Source organism: Trichomonas vaginalis, chromosome I, assembly GCF_026262505.1.
Source record: "Trichomonas vaginalis G3 chromosome I, whole genome shotgun sequence".
Taxonomy (NCBI): domain Eukaryota; phylum Parabasalia; order Trichomonadida; family Trichomonadidae; genus Trichomonas; species Trichomonas vaginalis.
In genome coordinates, this window is record NC_067203.1 from 21,582,109 (window position 1) to 21,601,912 (window position 19,804).

At 34.1% G+C, this 19,804-nt stretch overlaps 15 protein-coding genes and 2 pseudogenes across 17 annotated transcripts, besides 2 other annotated features; 11 read left to right on the plus strand and 6 right to left on the minus strand.

Moving 5' to 3' along the window:
* Positions 1-19,804: part of a mobile genetic element that runs on past both edges of the window.
* Positions 1-19,804: part of a mobile genetic element that runs on past both edges of the window.
* TVAGG3_1026310 (uncharacterized protein) lies at positions 1,405-1,632 on the plus strand (the record flags this gene model as incomplete). Its single annotated transcript, XM_051255018.1, has 1 exon — positions 1,405-1,632. The coding sequence occupies one exon, from the start codon at positions 1,405-1,407 to the stop codon at positions 1,630-1,632; it is 228 nt and encodes a 75-aa protein (XP_051080592.1).
* TVAGG3_1026320 (uncharacterized protein) lies at positions 2,496-2,746 on the minus strand (the record flags this gene model as incomplete). The annotated part of the gene is made up of 1 exon (XM_051255019.1): positions 2,496-2,746. A coding segment is annotated over one exon (251 nt), but the record flags the coding sequence as incomplete, so codon positions are not given.
* Positions 4,972-5,373, plus strand: TVAGG3_1026330 (uncharacterized protein; the record flags this gene model as incomplete). The annotated part of the gene is made up of 1 exon (XM_051255020.1): positions 4,972-5,373. One exon carries the CDS (start codon positions 4,972-4,974, stop codon positions 5,371-5,373), a length of 402 nt encoding a protein of 133 aa, XP_051080594.1.
* Positions 5,393-5,548, plus strand: TVAGG3_1026340 (uncharacterized protein; the record flags this gene model as incomplete). The annotated part of the gene is made up of 1 exon (XM_051255021.1): positions 5,393-5,548. The coding sequence occupies one exon, from the start codon at positions 5,393-5,395 to the stop codon at positions 5,546-5,548; it is 156 nt and encodes a 51-aa protein (XP_051080595.1).
* On the plus strand, positions 5,568-6,134 carry TVAGG3_1026350 (uncharacterized protein; the record flags this gene model as incomplete). The annotated part of the gene is made up of 1 exon (XM_051255022.1): positions 5,568-6,134. One exon carries the CDS (start codon positions 5,568-5,570, stop codon positions 6,132-6,134), a length of 567 nt encoding a protein of 188 aa, XP_051080596.1.
* Positions 6,182-6,766, plus strand: TVAGG3_1026360 (His-Me finger endonucleases family; the record flags this gene model as incomplete). Its single annotated transcript, XM_051255023.1, has 1 exon — positions 6,182-6,766. One exon carries the CDS (start codon positions 6,182-6,184, stop codon positions 6,764-6,766), a length of 585 nt encoding a protein of 194 aa, XP_051080597.1.
* TVAGG3_1026370 lies at positions 8,066-8,733 on the plus strand (annotated as a pseudogene). The gene has a single exon. A coding segment is annotated over exon 1 (668 nt).
* On the plus strand, positions 9,089-9,606 carry TVAGG3_1026380 (organellar and viral DNA polymerase type B; the record flags this gene model as incomplete). Its single annotated transcript, XM_051255024.1, has 1 exon — positions 9,089-9,606. A coding segment is annotated over one exon (518 nt), but the record flags the coding sequence as incomplete, so codon positions are not given.
* TVAGG3_1026390 lies at positions 11,286-12,112 on the plus strand (annotated as a pseudogene). Its single transcript has one exon. A coding segment is annotated over exon 1 (827 nt).
* TVAGG3_1026400 (protein of unknown function, DUF4106 family) lies at positions 12,900-13,775 on the minus strand (the record flags this gene model as incomplete). The annotated part of the gene is made up of 1 exon (XM_051255025.1): positions 12,900-13,775. The coding sequence occupies one exon, from the start codon at positions 13,773-13,775 to the stop codon at positions 12,900-12,902; it is 876 nt and encodes a 291-aa protein (XP_051080599.1).
* Positions 13,995-14,267, plus strand: TVAGG3_1026410 (uncharacterized protein; the record flags this gene model as incomplete). The annotated part of the gene is made up of 1 exon (XM_051255026.1): positions 13,995-14,267. A coding segment is annotated over one exon (273 nt), but the record flags the coding sequence as incomplete, so codon positions are not given.
* TVAGG3_1026420 (protein of unknown function, DUF4108 family) lies at positions 14,284-14,703 on the minus strand (the record flags this gene model as incomplete). Its single annotated transcript, XM_051255027.1, has 1 exon — positions 14,284-14,703. The coding sequence occupies one exon, from the start codon at positions 14,701-14,703 to the stop codon at positions 14,284-14,286; it is 420 nt and encodes a 139-aa protein (XP_051080601.1).
* On the minus strand, positions 15,466-15,960 carry TVAGG3_1026430 (uncharacterized protein; the record flags this gene model as incomplete). Its single annotated transcript, XM_051255028.1, has 1 exon — positions 15,466-15,960. A coding segment is annotated over one exon (495 nt), but the record flags the coding sequence as incomplete, so codon positions are not given.
* On the minus strand, positions 16,155-16,556 carry TVAGG3_1026440 (uncharacterized protein; the record flags this gene model as incomplete). Its single annotated transcript, XM_051255029.1, has 1 exon — positions 16,155-16,556. The coding sequence occupies one exon, from the start codon at positions 16,554-16,556 to the stop codon at positions 16,155-16,157; it is 402 nt and encodes a 133-aa protein (XP_051080603.1).
* Positions 17,048-17,533, plus strand: TVAGG3_1026450 (uncharacterized protein; the record flags this gene model as incomplete). Its single annotated transcript, XM_051255030.1, has 1 exon — positions 17,048-17,533. One exon carries the CDS (start codon positions 17,048-17,050, stop codon positions 17,531-17,533), a length of 486 nt encoding a protein of 161 aa, XP_051080604.1.
* Positions 18,395-18,767, minus strand: TVAGG3_1026460 (phage tail repeat-like family; the record flags this gene model as incomplete). The annotated part of the gene is made up of 1 exon (XM_051255031.1): positions 18,395-18,767. A coding segment is annotated over one exon (373 nt), but the record flags the coding sequence as incomplete, so codon positions are not given.
* TVAGG3_1026470 (uncharacterized protein) lies at positions 19,049-19,633 on the plus strand (the record flags this gene model as incomplete). Its single annotated transcript, XM_051255032.1, has 1 exon — positions 19,049-19,633. The coding sequence occupies one exon, from the start codon at positions 19,049-19,051 to the stop codon at positions 19,631-19,633; it is 585 nt and encodes a 194-aa protein (XP_051080606.1).

A 19,804-nucleotide genomic window follows, 5' to 3' on the forward strand; every position in this document is an offset into this window, starting at 1 on the left:
TTTACGAAGAAATCTCAACAAAGTCTTTACGATGAAATCTCAACAAAACATAGACAAGAAAGTTCATGAGAAATTAGATGAAGAAGTCTTAACAAAGTCTTTACGAAGAAATTCATGAAAATTCAAGAGGGTAGAAAAGAGGTTAGAAAAGAGGTTATATCTAACCTTCTACCCTAAAATATATTTTTGGGTCATTTACACTCATTTACGAAGAAATCTCAACAAAGTCTTTACGAAGAAGTCACAATAAAACGTCTGTCAAAAACCGCTTTTCTGTCACTTTTCAGGAAAAAAACATTTTTATTGTATATAAAATGAATTTTACAAAACCACCGTTACCGTTCTTTGGAAATAAGAGTAGATGTAAAGATATTATATTGAGAGAACTTAAGAAACTACCGAATGGTCTAACATTTGTAGATTTGTTCGGTGGAAGTTTCTATATATCCCATCTGTGCCATACAATTTCCAGACTCAAAGATTATATGCAATGACTTCGACAACTATATGGACCGTCTCAAACATATTACCAGACACAAACAATATATTGAAAGTTAAAAGAAAAGATACCTATAGGTAAGATGGAACGTATACCATTAGATAAGAAAAATACTGTCAGAGAGGTTTTGAAAAAAGCAGAATATATAGACTGGGATAGTATATCTGCTAGACTATTATATAGTGGTGCTATAAGAGTTCATGACATTGAAACACTTATGTCAAAAGTTTTATATCTTAACTATACAAATGTTTTCAAAGAGGACATAGAAAAATATATTGAGGGTATAGAGTTTGTGAGATGTCATTGGACAGATTTGTATGAAAAATATAAAGACAAGGAAAATGTTTTCTTTATAGTAGACCCGCCGTTCTATAACACATGGGATTTTCAATACCAAGTAGACTGGACTTTGAGAGACTCTTTAGAAACTTTAGACGTTTTACATAACCATCCATGCTTTTACTTTACATCCGATAAAAGTGGTTTGGAAAGTGTCATGAGATGGTTAGAGGACATACATGACTATGAGTTTAGATACGATAAGATAGAATATGAGAGAGGTCCTATAAACTGGAGAAAGTGTCATAACAAAGAAATTTTACTAGTAAGTAAATGTGGTTTGAAATAGGACTACTTGTTTTAGGTTTTTTCCATTGTGTCATTTATTTATTTGACGTGGCAGAAAAGTACAGAGAATATGAAGATGAACCAATGCCTGCAAATGTTCAGTATATGTACTCGTAAGAGATATTTTTATCTAATATTAAATGGACGCACAGAACTTAGCAAATGCACAGCAACCTGGACAACCAAACCCAGAGAATATTCCAAATGAAGTTAGAATACAAACTGCAATGGCAAACTATGGTCAAGTGCCAACAGATGTACAAATGCAAACTGCCATGTCAAATGACGCTGCGTTAGGCTTACCACCATGGTATGCAAATATGAGATGGAAAGAGTTTTATACAAACCCCGAAGTGGGATATAAACAACTCTATGCAGATGACGCGAACACAGGAGTTGACCCAGAATATGTTTTCTACCAGAGGAGAAACAGAATGTATGAGCTCCAGTTAAAGAATGCTATGGAACTCAACAGGAAACGTAAGAGACTAGGCGGACATTAGATTTTTACATATAGTAAAATGGGTTTCTTTGGAAGAATAGGAAACTTCTTTCGAAATGTTGGAAGAGGTATATGGAATGGAATAAAATCTGTCGGAAGAGGAATTTGGAACGGAGTCAAAAATATTGGTAAAAGAGTAGGTCAGTTTGTTGGTATTATACCTAAAGACCCTGAACCAGAAGAACAAGCTCCTGTTATACAACAGCCTGAACCTGCACCACAGTCTAGTTGGCAACCAAATCCAACACCTCAACCGTATTAAAAAATTATATTTTTACCGTTCGATAGTAGTTGTATATGAAACTAAGTTCTAAGTAAAACGCATGGTATAATGGAACTATTCTCTTTCTTCCATCTGTTGTAAACCATACTTGAAAGTCTGAAATACTTCCACTTGGTGGTTCATATAGCTTTGTAGGTTTTTCGTAAAAGTCATTTGCCAAGCATAAAAAAGAGTTTTGTGCACCAGAAAATGAAGCATGAACTATAATAGCAGCTGGGTCGAAAACATCTTTAAATAAATATGGTTCATCTCTTGCATATCGACTGTAAATATTTGCTAAAGGAAGTTCGACTTTCTGATTTAACATTCTTTGCAAATAATACCATGACATTGCAGTGAATTCTGTATATATTTGTTCGTCTTTCTTTGGATTGTCTTCGTAGATTTGAAATGACACTTGTGAATTTTGTTTGTCATATACAATTCTCACATAAAGTGTGCTCTCGGTATTTGCATATTCATCAGCATATTTTGCATAACATGAATTTATTTTATCTTCTATATTTTTTAACGCAGTCTGTAGAGAAGATGAAAGGTCAACTTGTATTAGCTCAATTTCTTCCCACATTTTTCGTTTCCCTTCAGATATATAATCTATATGAAACCTTACAATAAATGGAAAACTTTTATCTTCTACAGACACAAACTTCATTCTACGAAAGCCAATAGCTTTTGTGACAGATGGGTCTCTTAGCCATCTTAATGGGTAGTCAAAACGATAGCCTTCATGCTTTACGGTCTCTGTCTCAAACTTTTGACCGACATTAGTAAAAAGTTCATCTAATGGTTTAGTTGTAGCAACTCTTGAATTTTCTTTTTCTATTGGAAGCATATTTTATCTAGAATAAAAATGTCGAAAGAAACAGCGTCTATGAGAGAAATACAACACAACCGACAACTCATTTTGCAAGCTCTAAATAAGAACACAACAAACTTTTCAAACTATTCTAAGATATCTGAGTCATTGAAAGAAGGAAACTTAAAACTGACGATAAACCCAATGACAGATGAGTTTCTGTTTCAAGACAGTAAGAACCATACTGTTTGTATAAATCCAACAAAAAGAACTTTAAACGAGAAACCTATAGATGAACTTCTTTTGAAAGCAGATATTGACAACAAAGCTGACAAAGAGTATGTAGATGCAACAAGAGACTATATTCTCGCATGGACAGATAGAACATACCCACAAAAACACCATACACATAACATCTATGACGTAGATGAACTACCAGCAATGTTAGATGACAAAGCGGATAAAACATATGTTGACAATAAAATGTCAAGTGAAGTGACAAGAGCTGACAAAGAATATTCTAAAAAGACTCATACACATACCATTGCAAATATTACAAACTTACAAGAAACCTTAAACAGGAAAAGTGACGTTGGACATACACACGATTTCTTCGCAACTGTTGGTATAGAAAATATTGAAGGAACGGTTGAAGAAACTGGTGGGGATGTATTAAATTGGAAACCTCCTAACTTTCCACAAGGTTTAACATCGGATGAAGACATAACAACGATGAGATACATTAGATGTAGAAATGTCTATGTCATGGAGGATGAAAACAAAGTTAAATTCACTGCTCAAGATTTATATGATAAAAAAGCTGACAAAACAGAGCTTCAAACGTTAAAGACAGAAATACTTCAAACAGTATATCCTATAGGTTCTATTTACACGTCAATGAACTCTACCAGACCAGAAGTAGTACTTGGTTTTGGAACTTGGACTCAAATAGTCGACAGGTTTTTGTATTGTGCAAACTCTTCAAAGGAAACAGGTGGAAGTAAAACGATTTCAGGTGCAAATTTACCTGCGCACAGTCACTACGTAAGTTTAACTACATCTGAAGCAGGTTTGCATAGTCATAGATTTTGGGATTGGTCAGGAATGACAAAAGGTAAAGGATATGATGTTAAAGAGGACGTTAAGTTTGCTATAAATTGTTACTGGAGTAACACTGAGGTAGGAGGAAGCCATACACATCGCGTTTCAGGATATACGCAAACAACGGGACAAAGTAAAGACTACATGCCACCTTACATGACAGTTTACGCATGGTATAGAAATGCTTAGTCGTCATTTTCAACTTCTTTAGCATATTCGTCAGGAGTTGTCTTATATTTGTTAGGAACTGTCTTTGAAAGTATACCACCTTGAACTTTGACAAGTTTGAAACGAGGTCTGACAATAGTCGTTTTATCTTCTGCTTGCAGTGTGTACATTTTGCCATGTTTGCCTAAAACTTCATAATATTCTCTTGTATACTTTCTTCTATTTTTACGAACACGAATGTGAGTACCTGTCGAGTTCCCATTGTTGTCATAGTCAATAGTATTTTCATATGGGTCGCGTTTAGGTATTTCTATTTTTACTTTGTCACCTTTCTTAAGTTTGAAGCCTGGCATTCTTTCTTGTTTGTCTCTTTTGACTAAACTATTAAATATATAGTCTTTCTCTAAGTCGGGTTGTTTTTCATTTCTTCGGGGAGTGGTTTCCCAAACCTTTTTGTTTACGGTTATTGTAAATATTTAAAACTTGTCTCATCTTTGCCATGGAGAAATGTCTATATTTGTCGTCATATGACATTTCATCTACTTCACCACCTTGTGGTTGGTTTAAGTCTCTTAAGATTTTTATACAACTGTCAATGACACCAAGAGCAGAATGGTTTTGGTCGACAATGAAATATTGGTTTACATTTTTTGAACGCAGATAGTTTTTAATATCGTCTGATTTGAAAGAACTTTCACAGTCAGATGTCAGTTTTGTTGGATGGTATTTGTCAACGAATATTGTCAAAGCAGTTTTCACATCTAAAATATTTTTGGACTGTAATGGTATGGCTTCACAGTATCTTGTGTTTTGACCAACAAATATTAGCCAGTATGGTGGTCCGTCTTCTCTATACCTCGGAATGTTTTCCAAGATATCCATAAACCAAGCATTTGGTGTTGAACTAAAGATTTTTACCATGAGTGCTTTCTTTGTTGCTTTAGAAACATAGGGGTCCTTGTTTGGATTCGTCATTTTTTAACCCATAAGAAATGGGTTTATTTGGCGCATTAGCAGGAGTTGCATCCAGATTTTTGCCCGCAGTGGGAACACTAGCCAGAGGTGCATTTGGAATTGGAAGGAAGATTTTGAGTACATTAGGTATACTGAAAGAGAAAGCACAACCTATTATACAAACTGTACAGAAAGGTTGGGAGGTAGCACGAGATGCAGCAAATCTTATTCCAAATCCTGAAACAAGAGGAAAAGTTCAAGGATGGATGGACAATGTAGGAAGAGAAGCAGGAAACTACTATAACAAAGCAAATGACTACTATAACCAAGCAGGGCACTATATGGACCAAGGTGAAAGATTCTTTAACAGAGGATATAACCATGCACAACAGTGGGTAAACAATAACCAACCTCAACCGCCTCAAACTTGGGGAATGTAAAGTTTTTTACTGAGATGAAATGAACAATACAGCATTGAGACAAATGGGTTCAAGATGGATTTGTCGACTTCCAGCAGTTACACAACCACGTGTTTGTCAAGTTCTTCCTATACCTCAGGAAGTTTTAGACCGACTTAAAAAACCTAAACAACCAGTTGAAAACAAACCAAACTAAAATTTTTTACTGAGATGAAATGACCGAAGAAGTTGAAACGGTAGATTTGACACCACAAACAAAAAGTTCAGAACCATTGTCAAAACCTGTCAAAGAACTTACAGATGAAGAGAAAAATTCAATAATAGAAAGTGCCAGGTCTGGAAATACAAACCCTAACTATAAAGTCACTTTTCATAGAAATGGAACGGCTAGTATCTCAAAAAAGAAACAGACTCTCACAAATAAAATATTGAAGTCTGAAGGAGCTTTCGAGACAACAGATGGAAAAGTTTACTTCACTGACCATCAGTTCATTATAGAACATCTCATTGACTTAGAGTCGAAATATTCTAAACTTTACAACAAACACAAAAAGTTGAAAGGAAAACAAAAACAAATGGCATATGATATTTATGAAGATGTTAACGACACAACCATACCTGCAAGTGAGGTAAAGTCAGAGGAACCGAAAAGTGACGAAAAACCGATAGAAGAAGGGAAGCCAAAAACTGAAGATAAACCAAAACCAAAGTTTAGTCAACCTTCATTAGCTGGTATGGGTTGGCGTCAAAGGCTTCTGGTAGCTGGTGGTTACGTAAAGTAAAGAAAAAAATATTTTTTTAAAAAATATATTTTTTTATTTTATTTGAAATGTACGCTGAGTTTGTTGGAACAGACCGTTGGAAAACTTGTTTGTTAGATGAGAAATATGAAATTCACTGTTGTGAGTCATTTGAAGTCAGAAACAAAAAGACAAAAAGAGTTTTAAGCGGATGGGAGCAAAAAGACGGATATGCTGATATGAAGATGGGTGGAAAACACTATCTTAAACATGTTGTCATTGCAACTCATTTTATACCGAACCCTAACAATTTACCTTTTGTAGACCATATAAACCGTATAAGAAACGACAATAGACTTGAAAATTTACGTTGGGTTACTCGTTCTGAAAACAATAAGAACAAAGGCAAATTTGGAGATATAGTATTCGAATTTGTCGACGAACTAGAAGATGAAGCAATTGAAATTACAGACTATGGCAAGCATACGTTTGAGTTTTACTACTATAGCGAAGAACAAGACTCTTTCTACTTTTATACCGGTGTAAACTATAGAAAATTACAAGTATGTTTTACTAAGGCGGGCTATGCTCATGTAAACGCTAGAGATACAGATGGAAAATACGTTCAAATACTTCTTAACAAATTCAAGAAGCTATATGGCATACCATTTTAAAACAGTATATTTTTACATATATTAAATGCTTCGGGTTGAAAAACAAAGAACAAAAGTAGCAGATACAAAACAAACATTTTATGAGCTTACAAAGGGTGTTATGAATGAATTCAGCAACATACATCCTGACCTCGTTCATTTTGTTGCTAAATTCAGTAAAAATATATTTTAGGTGAAGAGGTGAGATTTCACCTCTTTTTTCACCTGTTTTTTCACCCTCATGAATTTTCATGAATTTTGTGCTGAATTCGACAAAAATGAGTTTTTGGTTGAAAGAATACGGTGGAGCCAAAAGTGGCTCGACCTCAAAACAAGCATTTTGTGAAGAATATACCAACCCGCGGAATTCGGCGGGTTGCTTTTTATACAAAGTTCAACAGGTGAATTTTCATGAATTTCCTTAAGATAGAAAAAAAGTGAGTTAAAATGAGATGTTTACTGAACTGGCTGAATGCCGCCTTCTGTAGTTATGTAGAATGGTTGACCAGAGAAGTGGAACAGTGCTCTGAGAATTTGTATAATTCGTGGAATTGGACTCTCTCTGTTTGGTATTTTTATCCAAGGACGCTTGGCAAAGAACTTAACAAGAGCTTCTCTTTTGGCGTCCTTTATGTCGTCGAAAGGAGTGTTTTCTGGTATTTGAATTGGAATTCCGGTTTCAATTTCGATTTTCAGCGCACCTCTTCCAGACAACCAGAAGCCGAGGGACTTGTTGGCTTTGTCCTTGCCCAAATACTGCTTAACAACTTCATTTATCTCTATAAGGTAAATTGCCTCATCTAATGGCTCGATGTTGTCCATTGTACTTTTTCAGAACAATACTTGTACTGTTTCAGAACAATACTTGTACTTTTTCAGAACAAGACTTGTACTTTTTCAGAACAAGACTTGTACTTTTTCAGAACAATACTTGTACTTTTTCAGAACAATACTTGTACTTTTTCAGAACAAGACTTGTACTTTTTCAGAACAAATTTCCCGTAAAAGCTCTCAATTTGTGAGAAAAATTTTCTGTTTCAGAACAAGACTTGTACTTTTTCAGAACAATACTTGTACTGTTTCAGAACAATACTTGTACTTTTTCAGAACAAGACTTGCACTGCTTCAGAACAATATTTGTACTGTTTCAGAACAATATTTGTACTGTTTCAAGACAATATTTGTACTGTTTCAAGACAATATTTGCACTGCTTCAGAACAATATTTGTACTTTTTCAAGACAATGTCCGACGGTTAAGCCACAAACGAATGTCCGACGGTTAAGCCAAAAATATTTTTTATTTTTATTGTAAGAACAGTATGTCAGTCGAAGCAAAAACGTTCACGAACAAATCTAATGGCGAAACATTCACAAAAGGCACTTACAACGGTATTGAAGTCTTACGTAGAGACAAGGATGGTTATATAAATGTAACAAATATGTGTCAGCAGTTTAGGAAAGACTTTAGAAAGTTGTTGGAAAATAAGTCCTGGGAAGAGTATTATACGGCATTTTGTGAAGAATATACCAACCGCCGGAATTCCGACGGTTGCTTTTTATACAAAGTTCATGCAGGAATTCCTGATGAAATCAAACAGGTTAGAGGAACGTATGTAGACCCAAGACTCGTAAACTATATATTGCAATGTGGGCTTCTCCAAAATATTGTATAGCAGTTGGAAAAATTCTGGACTCCATAGACAAGAAAGTTCATGAGAAGTTAGATGAAGAAGAAGAACTCGAAGATACAGTAGAAAATGCTAAACCTTTGTTCGAAGAAGAAGTTAGAAAAATGCATGAAAAACAAATAGAACATGAACGTGAGATATGTTCTGGTTATAGAGACTCTCCATACGAACTAGACCAATGGGAACAAGAAGATTTAAAGAGAGAATTTAGAGAATATGAACTCGCTAAGATAGCATTAGAAGCTGCAGAAGAGAAGTTAAAAGCTTGGGGTTGTTTTGTACAAAAATATTGTGAGTAAATGAACCATTTTGTTGCTGAATTCAATAAAAATATATTTTAGGGTAGAAGGTTAGATATAACCTGTTTTCTAACCTCTTTTCTACCCTCTTGAATTTTCATGAATTTCATCGTAAATGTTTTGTCAAGACTTCTTCATAAATGTTTTGTCAAACATGAACGTAAATGTTTTGTCAAGACTTCTTCATCGTAATGAGTGTAAAGGACCCAAAAATATATTTTAGGGTAGAAGGGTAGCTCTACCCTCTTTTCTACCCTCTTTTCTACCCTCTTGAATTTTCATGAATTTTCCCGAAATAAAAAATAAAACTAACTTTATTTTATTTATTTTTTTTATTTTGTATAAAAAAATAAAAATGTCAACAATCGGCACAACAACAATTCAAACAACTACAGCACCAAACTCTTTAGTCATGAACCCAACTTCAATGTTAGTAGAGATGAAAAGCTTCATTCCTTCTTCATATACTTTCGAAACAAAAATCCAGAAGATAAAGCAAGAACTTTTAACAAGTAATTTAGACTGTAGTGCGAAAGATGAAACAAATGAACAGTATCTTTATGAAATGCAGGATATTATTGACCATCTACCTAAACTTCCTGAAATACAACAACAAAAACTAACCATTCCCGAATTTGACGAAATAGAAGTCAGACTGACTGACTCAGTAGAAATAAAGAAGTTCATACGAAAGGTAAACTATGAATTCCTTGGATTTCATTGCAACCACAAAGTCATGGACATTGACCTTTACAAATCCGAAGAATTTAAGACCTACGACAACTTTGTTTCGTTAGTTGCAAAATGTGTTTGGGAAATAAGAGATAAAGATAGTAGGGGTAAGGTATGGAACGAACAAATAAAACCCGCTATGTTCGAGATGAAGAAAACCATTGACGCCTTAGTCATACTAGCAGGTAAGATTTCAATGTACAATGCTAAAATGAACCCACAATGTTCAAAATGTAAAGCAGCAATGAGGAAATATAACTACTCCGTCAAAGAGATAGAAAGAATGAGAAACGACTATGCAGATTTAAAGACAGAAATGTCAAACAATGAGTTTGAAACAGTTGGAAAGATAGACAATGACACCAAAGTGGTTAGAATAGGTGATTTAAACGTAAGATACTCAAAGAAATACAACAAATATTCTTTGTCAGACATTTTATCTCCATCTGGAAAGAAAGCAAAGGACTGGGTTAGAATTGCTTCTAGTCAGAAAATTTTGACAAGAAATCCTGAGCTTATGATATCGGTAAGATTCTATGGAACTACAGCATATCTCATCGACAAAAGTCTTATACCAATAGTTTTGTTATGGTTAGACCCAGTTGTTGGATATAATTTCATAACATATGGTTCGTTCGACTCAGAACGTTGCAGTGAAGGCTTACTTTACATCGTTCAGAAACCGAAGGACTTCAATACAAAGAGATATAAGATAGGAAGAACATTTAATATAACTCAAAGATATGACAGTACAGTCAATAGAGTCAAGGTTGTGTTGGTTAACGATATGAGAGCTGCAGAAACAGAACTACTTGAAAAGTTTGAGAAAATGTATGGTGCTCCCATAAAAGGTAAAGAAACGTTTGAAGTAGATGAGATAGATAAAGCTATAAAATTATTTGACGAAGTTGCTGAAAAATACATGTAAAAATAACGTTTACCATGTAAAACGCTTATAAAATAACTGGGGTAGAAAAGAGGTTAGAAAACAGGTTATATCTAACCATCTACCCTAAAATATATTTTTTGGTCATTTACGCTCATTACGAAGAAGAAGTTTCGACAAAACATATATGAAGAAGTTTCGACAAAACATATATGAAGAAGTCTTGACAAAACATATATGAAGAAGTCTTGACAAAACATTTACGATGAAATCATGAAAATTCATGAAAATTCACGAGGGTAGAAAAGAGGTTAGAAAACAGGTTATATCTAACCTTCTACCCTAAAATATATTTTTGCTGAAAAATGACCAAATTTCATGAATTTCCTTAAGATAGAAAAAATAAAGTTAGTTTTTTATAAAATATTTTTTTTATTTTGTATGTAAGAACATATATGACAACAACAGAGAACACAACAACAGTTATAGTCCATGAAGCTATAAATGAAGAATATGAGTGGGTTCAGTTTAACAAACAGTTACGTCTCATTCGTTCGGTCAAAGATGACATGTACCAAATGCAAAGTATTTTGACAGCATGTGCTACACCAGATACTAAGAAACCACAAGACTGGTTTGAATTAAATAGCACTCATGAACTTTTGAGTGAGTTCGAACATGTAGAACTTAAAAAGATGTACCAAGACAGACAAAACTTACCATCGTATCTAAAAGGTATATATGTTCATAAGTTCCTAGTTAGTTCAATAGCAATGTGGGCTTCACCTCGCTATGCTTGGTATATTTACAGACTTCTTGACGAAGTTGCTGAAAAATACATGTAAAGCGTTTATTTTTGGTCTTTTATACAAGATAGAAAAAATAAAGTTAATTTTATTTTTTTTATTTTTTTATTTTGTATGTAAAGACAGATATGTCAACAACAGAGAACACAACAACAGTTATAGTCCATGAAGCCATAAATGAAGAATACGAGTACATACAGTATAACAAACAGTTACGTCTCATTCGTTCAGTCAAAGATGACATGTACCAAATGCAAAGTATTTTGAATACTCTTCGTTCTACAAAGCAAGCACGTCATTGGTTTGAAAACCAACAGACAAAAGAACTTTTAGAAGAATTTCCTCATATGTTTGCGAGTGGTAGAAAACCGCGGAACGAGATTCCGTACGAAAATCGTAAAAATTTGCCAAATAGTTTGAAAGGATATTATGTTCATAGACTTCTTGTAAATGCTGTTGCAATGTGGGCTTCGCCTCGTTACGCTTTTATATTTTCATGATGTTAGATGAAATTCATAGACAAGAACGTGAAGAGATGGAAAAGAAACTTCATGCAAAAGATGAAGTCATTGAAGCAAAAGACAAAACCATACAGAAAAGAATACCACGTTCGGTACCAAAAGGAAAGGAAAAGAACTATAAGTATATGATTTATACTGAAGAGATGGAAAATGAAGAAGATAAAGATATGGTTATGTTGCATTTAGTCAGAAGAAACAACAAAAGCTTTTACGACCTTGCTAAGATTTACAAATCTGACAGAAATTGGTTCTATCGCGAAAACTTACCGATTTCAATGACACCAAATGAAGATGTGAAACAAATAGTTCAAGATACGTTACCTCAAACACACTATGATATTAAAGGTTGTACAATACTTACCTTCAAAGAAGATTTGCCATTGTTAAAGGAAAAAATAACAGAGTATTTTGACAACTTTAAACAAGTAGGGTAAATTTCAATCTTTATTTTTCAAGCTTGCCTTTTACATTCTGCCTGAGGAAGTCTTTAACAAGCTCGTTAATTTCAATTAGATAAATTGCTTCGTCTAAGGGGTCAAGCTCCATACTGAGTCAGTACAATATTGTACTTTTTCAAGACAATGTTGTATAAATTCAGTACAATATTGTACTTTTTCAAGACAATGTTGTATAAATTCAGTACAATATTGTACTTTTTCAGAACAATGTTGTATAAATTCAGAACAATGTTGTATAAATTCAGTACAATGTCTCTCAAATTTGAGTACGGCTGTACTTTTTCAGAACAAGTCTTGAACTTTTTCAGAACAATGTTGTACTTTTTCAAGACAATGTTGTACTTTTTCAAGACAATGTTGTACTTTTTCAAGACAATGTTGTACTTTTTCAGAACAATGTTGTATAAATTCAGTACAATATTGTACTTTTTCAGAACAATGTTGTATAAATTCAGTACAATGTCTCTCAAATTTGAGTACGGCTGTACTTTTTCAGAACAAGTCTTGAACTTTTTCAGAACAATGTTGTACTTTTTCAAGACAATGTTGTACTTTTTCAAGACAATGTTGTACTTTTTCAAGACAATGTTGTACTTTTTCAAGACAATATTGTACTTTTTCAAGACAATATTATATTGTTTCAGAACAAAGACGGTTAAGACACAAACGAATGTCCGACGTACCACCAACCGAGTCCATTCCAAAGCCAGAAGAACCGACAGCCCCAGCACCACAACAGACTAAGACTCAAACTCTTACATTTTTACGCTTGACTTTTTACAATTTGAACTTTGTTCGCGTAGATGTGAATTCTGAAAGAAGTATGAGGGTCTTGTATGACTTTGTACTTCTCCCATAGTTCATGTCTGTCAAACTTACCTGCCATGGACTCTTTCATAAGTTCCATGAAATCGTCTTCGGACAATCCAGGGAAAAGTATGATATCAGTAAGTATTCTCTTTACATCCTTACTTAAACTCTTGGCTGTCTGTACACAAATGACAACTGAAATGTTAAAGTGTCTGAGCTTCTTAAGAATTCGACACATGTCTTGTTCTCTGTTCTTTAACAAAGGATGAGAAGCAAAGTCATCTAAGATAAGAAGACATCTATGAGGGTAAGTCTTCCAATCGTACGATTGCAATTTCTTCGAAATGTATTCTATCTCTTTCTGTTTGTTTCTGAAGTGTTTCTTCTCTAATATTCTCTGCATTTCCTCATTTGGGTCTTTAAACTTCGAATTTATATACTCATTTATAGCATTGTACTTCAAAACTCTTCTTTGGTACTTCTTTATCCAATCTAACAACTCAGAGTCTTTTATACATACTAACTTAGACTTCTTTATAATATCTTTGAACGAATTGACGGTTTGATCGAATTGACCAGAAGTACTACAAATGACTACTAACTCATAGAATGGGTTCTTCTCATCTAGTTCTTGTTGTTGTGCAGCCATTTTAAGATAAGTGAAAGTCTTACCCGACCCAGGTGGTGCGATTAGACCTGTTATACCATTCTGAGCAAATAAGAACTTGTCATGTATAGGCTTTATCTGAGCATTTTCTAACTTCCTCTTGTTCTTCTTCAAAACATTCTCAAATTTCTTGTCAATGTCAGCAAACTTTTTTTCTAACATATTTTTAGAAAAATTAAAAATTTTATCTTTTAGAAAATGTCTAGCGATTTCGCTATCTATATTCGAGACAAGCTTTTCGACAGCAAAACATCTGTCGACCATAAAATCTTACATAGTGTAAACAAGAAAGGTGAATTTGTTCTAAAGTTCTGTTTCTGGGAATATGACAAGAACCATAAAACATTACAAAGAGCAGTCTTAAAATTTGTCAATGACAGACTTGTTGACAGAGATGACACCGATTGGAAAGATGAAGTCCAACAAAAGTTCTTAGAATGCAAAGAAGACACATGCGCTGTTCTTGAAGATGAAATAGGAAACAGAATAGAAGAGCTATTAAAGGACAAAGAACTTTTACATAAATATGGTTCTGAGAAATTTGACATAACTCCACCAGAAAAGAAGAAGAAGAGAGAGAAGAAAGAAAAGAAAGTAGAAGAAGAGAAGAAAGAACCTGAACCAGTTCCAGAGAAAAAGAAATTTGACATGTAAAAATAAAATTTTATTTTTAGAACATTTCTGGGTCAATGTCAATGTTCTCTTCCTCTTTAGGAGCAAACACTGGCTTAGACTCTAAAATCTTTTTACCCAATTTACCTTGAACTTCAACTATCTTAGACTCATAATATTCATAGTCGTCTGCTTTCTTTGGTTCATAAGGTATAACAAGTTTGTATGCTTTGCCTTCTTTAAGGTTTGAGAACCTTCTGTCAAAATTTTCTTTGACTGCTAACAAACCTTCTATGTCTAAGTCTTCAAATTTCGCACCATTTTTAGTCACAATAGCAAACTTAACTGGTTCGATGTTCCAAACTTTGTCAAATGTAGACTTTTCAAAATGGTAGAAGTAAACATTCAAATAAGCGAATGGGTCTAGTTCTTCTTTGACTTCTGTCATGTACTTGTTGACTGAAATATATTTCGTCATCTTTTCTATCGGATAAAAAAATATTTTTTTTTAAAACGTTTTAAAATGGTATGCCATATAGCTTCTTGAATTTGTTAAGAAGTATTTTAACGCATTTTCCATCTGTATCTCTAGTGTTTACAAAAGCATAGTCTTCCTTAGTAAAACATACGTGTAATTTCCTATAGTTTACGCCGGTATAAAAGTAGAAAGAGTCTTGTTCTTCGCTATAGTAGTAAAACTCAAACGTATGCTTGCCATAGTCTGTAATTTCAATTGCTTCATCTTCTAGTTCGTCGACAAATTCGAATACAATATCTCGAAATTTGCTTTTGTTCTTATTGTTTTCAGAACGAGTAACCCAACGTAAATTTTCAAGTCTATTGTCATTTCTTATACGGTTTATATGGTCTACAAAAGGTAAATTGTTAGGGTTCGGTATAAAATGAGTTGCAATGACAACATGTTTAAGATAGTTTTTTCCACTCATCCTCATCATAGCATATCCGTCATTTCGCTCCCATTCGCTTAAAACTCTTTTTGTCTTTTTTTTTCTGACTTCAAATGACTCACAACAGTGAATTTCATATTTCTCATCTAACAAACAAGTTTTCCAACGGTCTGTTCCAACAAACTCAGCGTACATTTCAAATAAAATAAAAAAATATTTTTTTTAAAATATGTTGTTTTCTTTTACTTAACATAGCCACCAGCTACCAAAAGTCTTTGACGCCAACCCATACCAGCTAATGAAGGTTGACTTGGTTTAGTTTGGAAACTAACCTTTGGTTTTGGTTTATCTTCAGTTTTTGGCTCACCTTCTTCTATCGGTTTTTCGTCACTTTTTGGTTCACCTGACTTTACTTCACTTGCAGGTATGGTTGTGTCGTCAACATCTTCGTAAATATCATATGCCATTTGTTTTTGTTTTCCTTTCAACTTTTTGTGTTTGTTGTAAAGTTTAGAATATTTCGACTCTAAGTCAATGAGATGTTCTATAATGAACTGTTGGTCAGTGAAGTAAACTTTTCCATCTGTTGTCTCGAAAGCTCCTTCAGACTTCAATATTTTATTTGTGAGAGTCTGTTTCTTTTTTGAGATACTAGCCGTTCCATTTCTATGAAAAGTGACTTTATAGTTAGGGTTTGTATTTCCAGACCTGGCACTTTCTATTATTGAATTTTTCTCTTCATCTGTAAGTTCTTTGACAGGTTTTGACAATGGTTCTGAACTTTTTGTTTGTGGTGTCAAATCTACCGTTTCAACTTCTTCGGTCATTTCATCTCAGTAAAAAATTTTAGTTTGGTTTGTTTTCAACTGGTTGTTTAGGTTTTTTAAGTCGGTCTAAAACTTCCTGAGGTATAGGAAGAACTTGACAAACACGTGGTTGTGTAACTGCTGGAAGTCGACAAATCCATCTTGAACCCATTTGTCTCAATGCTGTATTGTTCATTTCATCTCAGTAAAAAAATTTACATTCCCCAAGTTTGAGGCGGTTGCGGTTGGTTGTTGTTTACCCACTGTTGTGCATGGTTATATCCTCTGTTAAAGAATCTTTCACCTTGGTCCATATAGTGCCCTGCTTGGTTATAGTAGTCATTTGCTTTGTTATAGTAGTTTCCTGCTTCTCTTCCTACATTGTCCATCCATCCTTGAACTTTTCCTCTTGTTTCAGGATTTGGAATAAGATTTGCTGCATCTCGTGCTACCTCCCAACCTTTCTGTACAGTTTGTATAATAGGTTGTGCTTTCTCTTTAAGTATACCTAATGTACTCAAAATCTTCCTTCCAACTCCAAATACACCTCTGGCTATTGTTCCCACTGCGGGCAAAAATCTGGATGCAACTCCTGCTAATGCGCCAAATAAACCCATTTCTTATGGGTTAAAAAATGACGAATCCAAACAAGGACCCCTATGTTTCTAAAGCGACAAAGAAAGCACTCATGGTAAAAATCTTTAGTTCAACACCAAATGCTTGGTTTATGGATATCTTGGAAAACATTCCGAGGTATAGAGAAGACGGACCACCATACTGGCTAATATTTGTTGGTCAAAACACAAGATACTGTGAAGCCATACCATTACAGTCCAAAAATATTTTAGATGTGAAAACTGCTTTGACAATATTCGTTGACAAATACCATCCAACAAAACTGACATCTGACTGTGAAAGTTCTTTCAAATCAGACGATATTAAAAACTATCTGCGTTCAAAAAATGTAAACCAATATTTCATTGTCGACCAAAACCATTCTGCTCTTGGTGTCATTGACAGTTGTATAAAAATCTTAAGAGACTTAAATCAACCACAAGGTGGTGAAGTAGATGAAATGTCATATGACGACAAATATAGACATTTCTCCATGGCAAAGATGAGACAAGTTTTAAATATTTACAATAACCGTAAACAAAAAGGTTTGGGAAACCACTCCCCCGAAGAAATGAAAAACAACCCCGACTTAGAGAAAGACTATATATTTAATAGTTTAGTCAAAAGAGACAAACAAGAAAGAATGCCAGGCTTCAAACTTAAGAAAGGTGACAAAGTAAAAATAGAAATACCTAAACGCGACCCATATGAAAATACTATTGACTATGACAACAATGGGAACTCGACAGGTACTCACATTCGTGTTCGTAAAAATAGAAGAAAGTATACAAGAGAATATTATGAAGTTTTAGGCAAACATGGCAAAATGTACACACTGCAAGCAGAAGATAAAACGACTATTGTCAGACCTCGTTTCAAACTTGTCAAAGTTCAAGGTGGTATACTTTCAAAGACAGTTCCTAACAAATATAAGACAACTCCTGACGAATATGCTAAAGAAGTTGAAAATGACGACTAAGCATTTCTATACCATGCGTAAACTGTCATGTAAGGTGGCATGTAGTCTTTACTTTGTCCCGTTGTTTGCGTATATCCTGAAACGCGATGTGTATGGCTTCCTCCTACCTCAGTGTTACTCCAGTAACAATTTATAGCAAACTTAACGTCCTCTTTAACATCATATCCTTTACCTTTTGTCATTCCTGACCAATCCCAAAATCTATGACTATGCAAACCTGCTTCAGATGTAGTTAAACTTACGTAGTGACTGTGCGCAGGTAAATTTGCACCTGAAATCGTTTTACTTCCACCTGTTTCCTTTGAAGAGTTTGCACAATACAAAAAACCTGTCGACTATTTGAGTCCAAGTTCCAAAACCAAGTACTACTTCTGGTCTGGTAGAGTTCATTGACGTGTAAATAGAACCTATAGGATATACTGTTTGAAGTATTTCTGTCTTTAACGTTTGAAGCTCTGTTTTGTCAGCTTTTTTATCATATAAATCTTGAGCAGTGAATTTAACTTTGTTTTCATCCTCCATGACATAGACATTTCTACATCTAATGTATCTCATCGTTGTTATGTCTTCATCCGATGTTAAACCTTGTGGAAAGTTAGGAGGTTTCCAATTTAATACATCCCCACCAGTTTCTTCAAACCGTTCCTTCAATATTTTCTATACCAACAGTTGCGAAGAAATCGTGTGTATGTCCAACGTCACTTTTCCTGTTTAAGGTTTCTTGTAAGTTTGTAATATTTGCAATGGTATGTGTATGAGTCTTTTTAGAATATTCTTTGTCAGCTCTTGTCACTTCACTTGACATTTTATTGTCAACATATGTTTTATCCGCTTTGTCATCTAACATTGCTGGTAGTTCATCTACGTCATAGATGTTATGTGTATGGTGTTTTTGTGGGTATGTTCTATCTGTCCATGCGAGAATATAGTCTCTTGTTGCATCTACATACTCTTTGTCAGCTTTGTTGTCAATATCTGCTTTCAAAAGAAGTTCATCTATAGGTTTCTCGTTTAAAGTTCTTTTTGTTGGATTTATACAAACAGTATGGTTCTTACTGTCTTGAAACAGAAACTCATCTGTCATTGGGTTTATCGTCAGTTTTAAGTTTCCTTCTTTCAATGACTCAGATATCTTAGAATAGTTTGAAAAGTTTGTTGTGTTCTTATTTAGAGCTTGCAAAATGAGTTGTCGGTTGTGTTGTATTTCTCTCATAGACGCTGTTTCTTTCGACATTTTTTTCTAGATAAAATATGCTTCCAATAGAAAAAGAAAATTCAAGAGTTGCTACAACTAAACCATTAGATGAACTTTTTACTAATGTCGGTCAAAAGTTTGAGACAGAGACCGTAAAGCATGAAGGCTATCGTTTTGACTACCCATTAAGATGGCTAAGAGACCCATCTGTCACAAAAGCTATTGGCTTTCGTAGAATGAAGTTTGTGTCTGTAGAAGATAAAAGTTTTCCATTTATTGTAAGGTTTCATATAGATTATATATCTGAAGGGAAACGAAAAATGTGGGAAGAAATTGAGCTAATACAAGTTGACCTTTCATCTTCTCTACAGACTGCGTTAAAAAATATAGAAGATAAAATAAATTCATGTTATGCAAAATATGCTGATGAATATGCAAATACCGAGAGCACACTTTATGTGAGAATTGTATATGACAAACAAAATTCACAAGTGTCATTTCAAATCTACGAAGACAATCCAAAGAAAGACGAACAAATATATACAGAATTCACTGCAATGTCATGGTATTATTTGCAAAGAATGTTAAATCAGAAAGTCGAACTTCCTTTAGCAAATATTTACAGTCGATATGCAAGAGATGAACCATATTTATTTAAAGATGTTTTCGACTCAGATGCTATTATAGTTCATGCTTCATTTTCTGGTGCACAAAACTCTTTTTTATGCTTGGCAAATGACTTTTACGAAAAACCTACAAAGCTATATGAACCACCAAGTGGAAGTATTTCAGACTTTCAAGTATGGTTTACAACAGATGGAAGAAAGAGAATAGTTCCATTATACCATGCGTTTTACTTAGAACTTAGTTTCATATACAACTACTATCGAACGGTAAAAATATAATTTTTAATACGGTTGAGGTGTTGGATTTGGTTGCCAACTAGACTGTGGTGCAGGTTCAGGCTGTTGTATAACAGGAGCTTGTTCTTCTGGTTCAGGGTCTTTAGGTATAATACCAACAAACTGACCTACTCTTTTACCAATATTTTTGACTCCGTTCCAAATTCCTCTTCC